We start from the raw sequence: 13,983 nt of genomic DNA on the forward strand, positions 1-13,983 counted from the left end.
AGTGGGTGACACAAAGACAATTTTTCATTTGTTTTTCATGGATCATATGTGAATGTTCAGCAAGAATTTTTCAGAAAGCAATCAGTATTCTAGTTTCTAGAAAATTGTCTGGAAAATATGCTGCAAATATTCACATCTTTTAAATCTTAACAGAACTTGAATTTGATGTGAAACTAATGGTACCATATGTTCATGAAACACCTTTATTCCAGTAACATCTGTACGTAACAAAAAAAAATATTACAACAAACCATTCATTTAGATGAAGAAACAAATGTGTTTCATATTAGGATTTCTTATTTAAGAAAAGCTGTTCTTTTTATGCCAAGAACAGAACAGCAGCAAATTCTATTACTGTTGCCATTTACGAAAACATCACTATAAAACTAAAAAATTCACAAAACTAATTTTGGTTTCATGTAAACATAAACCCTTGTAATAGTAATTTTTTAATCTGCTGTTATGAGTGATAAAGGATAGAAGACAAGAAACCCATGTGTTAAAAAGTCTATAAAATACTCATTTTGTGATAAAATTCCCAATTCTAGAGATGAAGCCACACAATTTTATTGCTGAATCATCTCTTAAGACTTTAGCAAGGTCAAAGATTAAAATTCAATGCAAAGGGTGGCAAAGAATACTACTGACGATAATGCAGGCAAAATACCAAGTAGTAAGCAGTAAGCAAAAATTTACATACTGAAAATGGCATCAGGGAAAAAAATATATTTTTTTAACCCAAAGATGAAATGTAGTCGTGTTGGCAGAGTGAGACAAGTGAACTGTTCCATTATAACTCCACTTTTAGTTGCTGATCAAGTGGTAGCTTAACCCTCCCACCGCCATCGACCATCAACATTTGCAAAATTTAAGGTCATTTCCCAGTCAAGGAACATTGAGAACAATACCTACTCTTTCTCCTTTGTTTTACAATTTAACAGTAGCATGGGAACCCTATACTGGGGTAGAACCAGCTTAAATAAAAACCCTGACAATTTTCCTCACATCTGTATAGCATGTTTGCAGTGCATAATTTCACAAAACATGTAAGAAATGATTATTAACTATTATTAACTTGAAAATTGCTCATTTATGAACATGAATATAGCTACTGTATCAACATTATACAAGTAGTCTTGGAAGGTGGTTAAGAATTTCCAGCTTATCAATTTTGGGCCAATTCACAAAGGTAAGCCATGTTACACAATGAAGCAACAGATAAAGCTTCTTGATCAGATTTTGGGTATTAAATGTTGATGAATTTAGCTGTCATGGCCCTTTTCTGGTGGAATATTAGTTGTGGTGGACACTAATGTCACATTAGAAGCCAGCCCATACACAGCCTGGGGTGCCTGCAGTGAGGTGGTTGTTGCCATTAGCTTAGATGAAAGTTAGTGAAAAACCACTGGAAGCTTATGGATCTTCCCTGACTGTGCTTTTTCATCTTAACATGGTTAAGGAATGCTTTTTTGCCAACTGGATCCATAATTAATTCGGTCTTTGCAGCTATCTACCAAGCAAGTCAAGGTTCCTCAGATTTTTTAATTTATTAAGAAAAACTCATTTTATTCTAATGAGCTCTATTTGAAAGGAATTTTTACTAACAAATGTTCCTGATGTCCATACATTCTCTTTCATAGAATTTAAATTCTGATAAAAGCCATTATTTCAAAAGATCTAGACTGTGCTAGACATTATTCAAAACTGTAATAAATACACATAGAAATAATGAAACATTGCTTTCTTTCCCACTCCAATTATATCCTGGAAAAAATATTCACATTTTTAAAAAACAAAAAAATAAAATTAAAAAAAAATCCTTCTGATTTTTCTATAAAAAAAATAGAAAACAGATCTGCATTAAAAATCAGTATTTCTGACTAACACTGGAAAAGTTATATCCTTTCCTACAGATCTGTCATAAGCCTGATAAGCAACTCACCAGCAATTGGATGCTCCAAACATACTGGACAGGAAGGAATCTCATGACCAAACACCCTCTGAAAGAAAATGAGTAGAAAACATATAAACCACATACAATTTGCATTAACCTGGACAAGAAATGTTGTCAAACAACAGGACAAAGATTTATCAACTAGATCATCAACGTATAAATTGCAGGCTTGTGGTATGTCCACCCCTATGTGCATGAGCATGTGCTCTTGGTAGTCAAGCAATCATAAATAAGCAATGCAGTGATTATAATTCTTTGTCATGACATCATTATGTACTCAGGTACACCGCTCCCTCGATAACTCGAGTCTGGATAACTCGGGATCCTGCTTATAACGCGGTGTCCGTCTTGGCTCCCGATTTTTTCCAGAGAAAATGTATCTAAAATATCTTTAAAATATGCTGAACATGTAAAATTACGATAAGAATTGATAAATTAAACCTTTTAAACCTTGATACATTGCTCGTTTTATCATCGAAAATGGTGATTAATGCCCGTAAAAATATAATCCATATTTTGAAATTTGCAAGTTCTAAATAAGAATTAATTTTTAAAAAAATTTCAGAGATCTCGAAAACGCTTAATTACGCATATTTAGACGCCAATTTTTGATCTGGGACGCAGAAAATCACTGAGGCAGGAGTCCTCCGTACGCATGTAATAGGTGCCTGGGAAAATTAAAAGATTTGCCAGTCCTGTTTCAGCCACCTGCTTTGTGGGAAAATGTGTTGATCAGTTAACTGTGCTGATATTTATGACGACAGAATTCAGTGACTGAAAAACTCTTTGATGTACATACATGTTGCCATTTTATAAGAGTACATAATAAAAAAAACATAATGCAATAGCTAGGCGGCTAGTTCAAAGGCTCTGACTGGCGGCTGGGTGAGAAAATGTACTGACATTTAGTGATTGAATTCAGAGGCAGAAAGACTCAGTTTTAAAAACCTAGCGAGACCTCTGTTTAAAGACATCATATATTATGTAAGTTTTTATGATAAATAGTTGTCAGTATACTGTAAATAAACAGTCTGGTGAAATAGCGATCAATGAAAACTTCTGGTAAATGCTAACAGGTGGCAACAGAGAATGAAATAAACACCAGTTAAACGTCTTCCTGTGTGAAAGTCACGTTATAATCCTTTAATTCTGTTTCAGTGTAAACATTATAATCACAACATATTCTGTTCATTGAAAAAAATGAAAAGAGTCAATCGATTGTCACATCGAAACCCGTGAGTACTTCTGTGAGAACCTAATTACATGCCGGCTTTGTTTTGATCAACAACTTGGGGAAGTGTTTGTTGCATTAAAAAATCGATTACAAGAGACCTGGGGTGCAGGATTAAGGGTCTTGGAGCTGCCTTTGACGTAAAGCAAAACAGTAACAGAGACATCGACGATGATAGTGACTTCGAAGGTTTCAGTGAAACTGATGTCATTAATGACGAGGCTGTTTGGGAGAAATTCGTACAGACTCATGGTCCTGAGATGGGCGTTTCTCTTGATGATATGGAGGAGTGGATTTGTGCTGACAATGATTGCCCCACAGCCGAATACATGTCAGATGAAACAATAATTAATTTTATAACGAACAAATTTTCAGCAGAAGACGATTCTAACTGGAGTACCACAAGTGTTGAAAGTGATGCAGACGCAGATGTTGCACCACCTCCCCCCTCTGCATAGGAAGCAATAAAATATTTTGATATTTCCATAAGGATGCTGGAGACCCAAAATGTTGACTACGTAAAGCTCATGCAGTTGAGAAATCTGAGGGATTTTGCTCGGCGGGAGAGAAACCAAGGAGTAACACAAAAAGTGAATTGATATTTGTCAAGCATGGCACAAACGGCAAGGATTAACTTGTTCTAATTTATGTTGTTTTAAATTTGTAGACCAATTAAATATGTTAGTACTGATTAACCCTTGTTTTTTTGTTTTCCATTTTACTTCTGTCGCATTCAAATCTATCTATCGTTCGATCGACACTGTTTACCGAAAAGAGTCAATCTTTTGTACAGAAAAAAACGTCTAATTTGGATCAAACAATAAAACTAGAATGTATCCAATTCAACATAAAAATTAGTGACGTAGTACACAATGTGTGAAGTGTGAAGTGGTACACATGTTAAGCAAATGGAAACCACGAGGAATAATGTTTTCGATGATCGCCTCAATATACTGTAATTTATCCTTAAATTAATGTTGCCCTATGAGGAAATAATAAATAAAGTACACCGTTATGAAGAGATATTTATTCAGTCAATCTCAGCACGATTATAAAGTGAGTATTCAACACTATAATCTGTCTACCCCCCCCCCCTTTATTATTCCTTTATGTCGTTGATCACTTTATTGGTTTTGGGCTTATTTTATAGGTCCCTTGATAACTCGTGCCTCACTTACAGTGCAGTCGATGTTTCTAGACCCCAATGTGCGCGAGTTATCGAGGGAGTGGTGTAAATGTAAAATCAGCTCTAATGATCTTCAGTTTTAGTGTGGCAAATGGGCAACATGCATGAAACTGTCATGTTCAAAAGATAACAGCCATGGGTTGTTGGTCCATGGGCACAGCCTAGAATAATCCTTGCAGTTGTGTTCTTTCCTTCTTTTGGTGTTCTTTTTGCATTCAGAAATCGCAATTCGCAAGTATGTGGTCACTTAGATTTGAAAAGGGGGTCTAAGTTTGAGTTGCTCAGTTTGGAAGAGGTTCCAAATTCTGTTTCTCCATGTGCATTTGATGCTGGTTCATCGCATGAAATATCCTCACAAGAAGAAAAAGGCTTGAGAAACTGTTCATGAAGGATAAAATTTTTGTAACACATATATTAAAGAAAATGCCATCTGCCATACTTAAACTTGAGACTTTTAAGCTGAAATTTTTTTTTGGAACATTATATTGCAAGAATTTGAATAAAGTGATTGTTGTATATATCAGTCAGGATTAAACAACATATTCATCCAAGGATAACCAAATACTTTATACTGGTACAAATACTGTATTTAATACTCAGTGTGACATATGCTTGTATGTGGACATGGGTGTTAGTATGTACATCGACTTCTCGAATCTAATCAAACTGGGATAGACAGATTGATGTCAGATTATTTACTGAAGTAATCAAAGCCAGGTGTTACCATTATTATTTTGCTTCAACACTTAAAGATATGATAGCATGCTGAAACTTGAAATTTCTTGAAATTAAAATGATGGAGGGATTTCCAAACATTGTCACTTAACACATAAAGACCATTTAACACATGAAGGGCTATGTGTGATATGGCAATTTCTCAATGAAATAGAAGAACTGGTTGTAGTGTAAACATTGCTGCAATGAAACCAAGAGTTACTTTTTACACAAATATTCCAAGATATGGTTTAGACTTTTGTAAGACAAAAGAAAAAATAATCACAATGACATTAAAATGAATTTATCTGTAATTTTTACTCACCACCTGTTCTACTGCCTCCCACTTTACAAGGACATCTGGGTCCATATAGTGAACTGAGTAGTCACCATCTTCCTTCACTACAAACTGGCAGCTGTAGGGAACAAATCCAAATCTGTATATCTAAACAAAGCAACATTTTTCCTTTTCATCAATCCCATCCTCGCACACAAAGTCATTAGTGTCATAAAAGATGGATGCATTTTAACCTAACAATAAGTACCTGTTTACAATTAGGTATCAAGGTATTATTCTAAGCAGGTAAAAAAACCTGTATCAAAGTAGAAGGAATTTAAATTAAATGCTTAGAAATGTGTTCCTGAAATATCAGCATCTTTAAAACAGTGCCAAATCATGAAAGTAATTGAAAACATCCTGTTAACACACTCCTGTACAAGTTTCTAACTGTTTGCCAAAAAATCTTACTTTGCCTGTAAAAACTGCTCCTTGTTATAGCAGACTCTGGCACTGCGGTTTTGTCTCCCTGATCGCCCCCCTCGTGGCCAATAGTCCATGACACCACTGTCTCGAGGAGCATAGGTGAAGTTCAGGAGGTGATTAAAGTTAGCTTTCTTTGATCCAACTTGGTATGCTGAGCCAACCTCTATTGCTGAGTCCTCTAGCTACAATATTTAAGAATGGTTGAAGTTCTTTAAGAACGGTTGGAGTTAAGAGAAAATGTCATACTGGGCTCTGGTCCCATCAATTTGACTTCATGTACTCCAACACTTGTCATCTTCACATTTTTAACAAAATGGGAGTTTCTATGCTAACACTGTGTCCATATTTATATGAATCTGTACAAATTTTTTCAAATTCTTCAAAATAAATATTGTGCGCATTTTCAAATTATGGGGCATATTTTTCCATTACTATTCTAAAACAAAAAACCGGTAATATCACAACAAAAAATTAAATAATACTTGATGTTAATGATGCAGTGTTCAAGACCCATCTCTTCACTAAAAAAGTTTTTTTTTCCAAGAAAATAAAAAGACAGCATGCTCTTGATTTATAATGGAGACCTTCCATTCAGTTTGAAAAAGGAAAGAGATGTCAGTTTAAGTGAACCCTGCACTTAATCAGGTTAGAAATTATAAATTAATGAAAGGACCAAATTTGCATTTTTTTCTTACATCAGTCTTTTTCTTATTATAATCATAACAGGGCTACAAGAAATAATACAATACAATAATACAACAAAATTAGTCATTTGTCCACCCATGACAATGAATTTAATTTAATGTTATCAACATTACCGCTAATATACCCCACCCTCTAGCTGCTTGTGCCCCAACAAATTTTCAACTAAATGGATTTTTTTAAACATTACGTACATGCATTCATTCTTACCTTAATTTATCCTCTTAAATCCAATGAAATTTTTACCAACTGTTTTAAATAAGTCTCCATGCTGACATGTATATTTTGTGTTATTTGTCCAAATCTTTCACGTTATATACTATGTACAAAAAATGAGCATCATTTTTAGATTGATGATTTAGTCCCAGAAACTTTGATGCCAGTGTCAAAATCTCGTACAATATTCATGTGCTGAACATCTTTCCTCTCTTTCTCAATACTTTTTAGACCAAACCATTGAAACTCTGTTTTTGCTCTCACAATCATCAAATATCTAAACCCCACCACTGTTAACTATTTTTCAGCAATAAAACACATGCAGTAAAAGTGCTCTTGATTTGTAACCTTAGCTTATGAATAGTTCAAATTTACAAAGCAGACTTATTTCTAATTGATTTATAATTATCAGATTCTTGAAAAAAGCACAGTCTATAACAATCTGAGACAATTTTACTACTACCTTTCACCAAAACTGTAGGTGTGATTAGGGCTGAATGATTTACAGTAATACACTCTGCCAAAATAGCAGATATATAAAAGTTCAACTAATGCAACTTACGGCGGGTACTTGTTTCTGATTATTACTATATCCCCTGGACCTGGGTCTTTTATCTCCAAAATTCTTCTGCTTTTGTGGTATAGGCTTCCTGTAGTTGCCATTGTCACCGTAAAAACCATTGTTGTTCTCTCTCCTTTTACCATACTTTCCATTCTTTGGTACATTATCTATATATAAATAAAAAAAAACACATAATGGAGATGGAAAAGGAATATTGGAAAATGCGTTCTCATTGTCAGATTTAATTTTCTTACATGGTTCTTTGGCTGTGACTGATCCTACCCAGATATTATGTTCCCATTTTAGCCTAACATGGTGCCATTCTCCTACTGGTGGGCACCATAACCTTTTTTTTAATAAGTAATATGCCATGACCCTCTTGCCATAAAATGGCCACCACGTATAGCCTATTGTGTGCTGGAAAATGGAGCTAAACCCTACAACAACAACTTGCCATAAAATGTTCCAAACCATGTCATTATCTCTTTAAGACAGCTACTGCATGAACTGTTTCCCTTGCTATGAACCGAGGATCAAACATCTTCATGACTGGATATCATTAACTTGCTGGTTCATTTCATATCAATTAATTTTAGGGCACATAATGCATGAACTTGCACACTCTTCTACAAGTTTCTAATTGTTTACAAAAAAAAATATCTTTCTTTGCCTGTAAAAACTGCTCCTTGTTATAGCAGACTCTGGCACTGCGGTCTTGCCTCCCTGATTGCCAACCTTGTGGCCAAATGAGCAATCAAGGCTTACACAACCCATCAAAATAAGCCAGGGTAATGATCTTTCTATACTTGTTTCACCATATTTTTAACTTAGCATATTCTGGCTGGGGACGTGTACCATTGTCCTTCACTTATTTAAAACATGCAAATTAGAGTTTGAAAAATTCCAACACTCAAATGTACCCTTCAGTATGAAAAAAGGCATTACACTGTGAGTTTTTAATAACAAAAAGATCTACTCTGACTACCTGTCTGTGTCAATATTAATAGTCAACTCTCAAATATTATTGAAAATTTGGTTTGTTTCCCTATTCAAAATTTGTAAAATGGTAGTACTCTTCCTTTTCGTGATGCAACATGCTTTAAAGTTTAACAAACTTCTCTCCTTTTTCAATCATTTAACATCCATAAACTAAAACCCCAATTCTCTTAATATATGGTGCCATTTTTTTCAACTTAGAATGGTCTGCTATGCATGTATCAAAATATAATTGGTGACACATGGTTTCACATTCAAGAAACAGTTTTATGTACAGTTACTATAAACAGAAAATCAGAAAATTTGAGGTCTAACGATGGATAAATGCGCAACATCCAAAAGTCACTTGACACAGACCTTGCATATTAATCATTATTCTGCATCTTGCTCACTCCTGATGTCTTTGATCTCAACTTGGAAATGTTTATTCTCTAGTGACTGACCAAAGTGCACCTCTGGCAGAGACTTGGGTGTGAACTTGTAATGTCATAGCCATCTTTTTCAAAAATGCACATGGCATGGACATTAGAGCTCATGCACAAATATCTTTACATCATAGTGTTCATCCTAATTTCAATATTGCAACTATTCATTGATGGCAAATTGATGTATAAAAGTCAATAAATGAATGAACTAGACCCTTCTTTCCAAATGAATATACATGGCCAATAACAAAATATGATGCTACACAGGAAATGTGGATCCATCCATTTTTTTTGAAAGAAGGACTGTAATATAACCACCCAATTTCTAGCTCAAATTGAAGTATGTTTCTTTAACAAAGCAAATAAAAATATACTGATGTTGAATAAAATGTTTAGACAGCTTTGTTTTGCTCAAGATTCTTATCATCCTTTTTAACCACTTTCGGCATTCCCTGCTTCAATCGTATTCCAGCGAGCTCAATTGTACGTAAATAAAACTTGAAAAGGTTTTTTTGCTTGTCAGAATTTGAACTTATTAGAAAAAAGATACCAAAGTCAGATTAAAGCAATTGACTTAAGTTTGTAAAAATGCATCAGTAGGGGCTGCCAAGTGTGCGAAATATATCTAAAAATATGACTTCTCGAAAAACACGCTACACAGCACTGTTATTTATACAATAAGACGTGACCTAAAAATACACATACCAGAGGAGGCATCGTACATTGTAGGACTAGGGCAGTGGGTATATATTTCTATTTCTGAAGTTAAATTGTATTGTGTAGTAGCTCATTTAATAGTTCTATTTTTTTTTTATTAAAAAAGTTTAAAAATAGAAAATTTTCGTGAAACAGGTTCTTTTTGTGAAAATGTGTGTGCGTGAAATTATGATTTTTAACGTAGCTTTAACAATGTTTCAGTTACATCGCTAGGATGTCTGCACTGTGGTAGTTTACAGTGGTCTATCACTGGGGCATTATGTCGCACATATGTAGCATGATGTCCCACCCAATCACATTAAATTGAGACCAGGCTGACCAGTCCCAACACTAACCTCTTAATGCTGTGCGCATAGCGAGGCAGCTATAAGTACCATTTTTGTAAGTCCTTGGTATGACTCAGCTGGGGTTCGAACCCATGACCTCCCCGTTCTGAGGCAGATGCTCTAACCACTAGGCCACCGGAATGGTTTCTTTTTGTGAAAATAACTTACTGTCTATGAAAAGGACCCAAATATGTTTTGACTAACAGTATCAATCAATATTTAGAGTTAACAAAGAAAATTATTGTGTAATAGTTCATTAAAAAAAATATTTAATGTATTTTTTTTTAAATATAAAGTCTTTATTTTGCAAAACGATTCCTCTTCTCCAGTATGTTTTTACTTATATTTTCAACTGATATTTATGTCATAAATTAATATAATTTGGGTATTAAGTTAATCAGTATTGTATACAGATTTTTAAAATTCAATATTACAGTAACCTCAAAAACTGTCTTTCATTAAACTGACATGAACTCTGGACTCTGTTGTTTGCACACTTTCCTGGTAACATTATCATTTAGATAATACTAAAAAAGATTCATCAGTCAAATCAAATAATCTGTGTAATTGCGGGATATATATTTGCTGCAAAGTAAATTCACTTTAAAATTTACAAAAAAACCCTCTTTTTTCTCTCATTTTAATGTCGTCCTGAATGCATTTCAGATTTTGTGTTACCTGTGTCTAAATAGTCTTATCTGACATGCTAAAAAGTCCTGCTTTTCAATGGAAAGATTTTTTAAATAAATTACCTCGTACACAGAGTATTTTGATAATAACTCGATCTTATAGCAACCCCAACATCCAACAATGCTAAAAGGAATGGGGAAAAAAACTGGTTAAAAGGAGGCAGGGATAATATTGTTTAGAAAAACAGGTGGACAAGGAACTTTAATTCATTGCCATAGAACTGCAACCAGGCACAATTGATATTCTTACAATCCACTGTCTCTACCAAAGGCTCAATACTTGAAATGCACGTAAGAACCAGCTTAAGAGGAGTATAGTATCCTGGTCAGAAAACTCATTTATGGTGTACCTCCTTGCAAATATGGCCATTGTTGATTATATTGGAATATTCCTCTGCGAGACTACCATAGGCATGTCATAAATACAGACAAAGCCATAAAAGACACAAGAATAAAAGAATCAGTGAAGAATTATCTGAAAGCATGACTAATTGAAAACAGTAAAAAGGAGAATGAATAGGCATTATAGACATTTTTAATATTGGGTTTAATTCTTTTTCTTTTGTATACATAACATTTACAAATATATATAGTGTTTTGTTGTTATTGTTGTAGGGTTTAACGCCATTTTCCAGCACACGATAGGCTATACATGGCGGCCAGTATTAATGGTAGAGGAAGAACCCGGGAAAACCCCGGAAAGAACCACAGACCCACAAGAAGTTAATGGCATGCTTTCTCATACCCACATTAGCCGAATCCGAGACTCTAACCCACGCAGACAGGTGAGATGTCAGTGATCTGTAACGGACAGTGCTTTAGACCACTCAGGGCCCCTGTAGTGTTTTGAAATGCACACACAGTATGACCTTGCAACTACACAGTAGTCGGGATCCATAAAACCCGACCATGTTATAGACCGAACCGTATATTTACCAATCACATCAGTTACACATGTATATTCCAGCACATTTTGTATCCAAGTCTGCAGCTTCCTATCATGGTGCATTTGAAAGTCTCCAATCCAAACGCATATAAAAGTTTAAACAATCAACAATGTTGTCACAAAAGTATCGCCAGAAGGTATATTTTTTTTACAATAAGGAAACAAACGAAATTTGTGACATTGGTGAAGCTCAGTACAATCCCTTATTGAACTTTTTGCACATTATGTTAATTCTTTTAAAAAGAAAAAATACTTTTTTGGGTGCGAGAAAATGCATGCATATCAAATTTCAGGAGCCATGAAATGATTGTCTCACAGATAAGATTTTTTTTTCATGTACAAGAAAAATACATGCACATGAAATTTCGGGAGCCAAACCATAGCTGCCAACCTTCCAGGCTCACAATTAGTGAAAATAGGGATAAAAAGTCATGAATTTGGACATGAATTCGTGAAAAATACCATGACAATAATTCCATCCACTCTGACCATCAATACTACACTATATCAAGTTCGCAAAATAAAAATAAAACACTACATATATGCAGAAATATTTATTTATCAAGACATGATACTGTGGCAGACTTGAACATCCTCAACTGCTTGATCGTAAATTTGTTTTCTAAACAGTTCCAACTTATTGCCTGCTGGTTGATCTTGGGGACTAAAATTGCTGACAAATTTTCTGCAGCTAAGGAGGCCCTAAAGTCTGTCTTATTTTTCCTCACTAATGAAAATACTCTTTCACTGTCACTGTTAGGAATGCACAGGAGCTGCAGCATTTTTGGTTCTTCCACAGGAAAATTTGGAAGCGATTTTCGAGTCCGGGCATGATATCCCACCCAGTCACATTATCCTGACACCAGGCTGACCAGTCCTAACACAAACAACTTAATGATGAGCGCCAAGCGAGGCAGCTCTTAGTACCATTTTTGTAAGTCTTTGGTACAACTCTGCCGGGGATCGAGCTCACGACCTCCCGTATCAGAGGCGGACGCTCTAACCACTAGGCTACCAGACTGGTCCACTATATTACCGGTAGTATATGCTGAAGGTGGTGGTGGTTTTCAGTGAAACTCTGCATAATATACTTTGTTATAACATAAATTCAAATGATAACTGAGTCATCTCATGGCTCCAAGGTTTTACAATAATTTCATTAATTTCTTAAAGCAATGTATAAAAAAAAATTACGCCAGAAAAAAAAAAGGAATTTGAATGATCTGACATGAGAAGAAAAAAAAATGAGATGTCATTTCAGGCATGTCAGTGTCATTCTTTTCACATTGATCTTTAAAAAATCAGATAATTGTGAATTTTATTAAAACTCAACCATCAAAGTAAAGCCACCAAGTCTTCTTTTGTTTGTTTTCAAAACATGCTCTATGATATAGTTGCAGTCCAGGGTGAAGAACTATCATCTCACCTGATGGAAATGATGCGTAGCAAAGTCTGTAAATATTTTATTTTCAAAATCCAAGTCTTATTTTGTGATTTTTTCTTCTTCTTAGTTTTTGTCCCTGCTTTCATGTGTGTACTCAAAACCTGAATATGCTTCATTATAGATGAAATGTACACATCCTTTTTGTCTTCTTTGAAAAGTTATTACCTTGCCATTTTATATTAAAAGAAATACTATATTCTTTGTACCATGAGTTATTGCACAAATTAAGTTCATTCATGAAATATAAATCTAGATTGAAACTGTTAATAAAAAACAAACCATGTCCTTGTCATGAAAAGGACCCCTTTTTAACACTTTATCTTAAAAAAATATGTTAATACTATTAAAAATGAGTTACTACACCAAAAAATTTTCATCTGTGAAATAGAAATATTGACTGAAACTGTTAGTAAAAGCGTCCTGTCCTTTTTTGCACTTCATATCCACCTGGACTAGGGTACGAATATTAGTACTAAATAATTCATGCAATTAGTTATCACACGTGTACAAGGCAGTGTTTCCCTACACACACATTCGTGCATCAGGAACGCACACTGGAGAAAATTGACGCACGTTTTGTTGCCACAAAGGATTCACATAAATCAATCTGGGCTTATTTAACATCCAATGCTTTGGATGAGGGACAGCATCATGTATACTTCAAGCACAAGCATAGTCTTGTTCCCTGCTTCGTATGTTCCCTGCATTGCACTCCACTATTCATATACCGGATTGCAACACATGGTGCATAAGAAACAGGGAACCAGACTAGCATAGGCAATGTTATGACAGAGTAGCTTCCCCTAATCTCGTGAGCTCTGACACGATTTCCATCCAGCTCATCAAGATGTCATCCAGATGTTTAACATCAATGCTTGTTGCATTAGAAAGTGATCACCAGATTAAAATGGCTTGGACTTAGAATCACTAGTGAAGAAAGTGAAAGAAGCAGAACAAAAAAAAGTAACTATGGATCTAACTTTAATAATGAAAAACGGAGAAAATAATCCCTTTGACTGGAATAGGGCACATCCATTAGGATTACCAGTGTGACTTCTGATCGCATGATTATGAAGACTGCACAAGTGAATAACCCTTTCGTGACAGGGATT

General features: G+C 34.8%; 1 protein-coding gene across 2 annotated transcripts in view; it reads right to left on the reverse strand.

Annotated features, from left to right (window-relative positions):
• Window positions 1-13,983, reverse strand: part of LOC149775381 (E3 ubiquitin-protein ligase RNF10-like) — a 49,457-nt gene that overhangs the window by 32,821 nt on the left and 2,653 nt on the right. Inside the window, exons 2-5 of one of the 2 annotated variants that reach the window (XM_089943942.1) lie at window positions 7,329-7,495; window positions 5,834-6,030; window positions 5,411-5,501; window positions 1,943-2,000 (exon numbers count right to left, since the gene is read on the reverse strand). In XM_089943942.1, coding sequence (XP_089800068.1) covers window positions 1,943-2,000; window positions 5,411-5,501; window positions 5,834-6,030; window positions 7,329-7,495 — 513 coding nt within the window. Of the gene's footprint in view, window positions 1-1,942; window positions 2,001-5,410; window positions 5,502-5,833; window positions 6,031-7,324; window positions 7,496-13,983 lie in introns of both variants that reach the window. The other variant, XM_089943943.1, reaches the window with a different exon arrangement.

Source organism: Sinohyriopsis cumingii, chromosome 19 (genome assembly GCF_028554795.1).
Source record: "Sinohyriopsis cumingii isolate HCF-2022 chromosome 19, ASM2855479v2, whole genome shotgun sequence".
NCBI classification, from domain to species: domain Eukaryota; kingdom Metazoa; phylum Mollusca; class Bivalvia; order Unionida; family Unionidae; genus Sinohyriopsis; species Sinohyriopsis cumingii.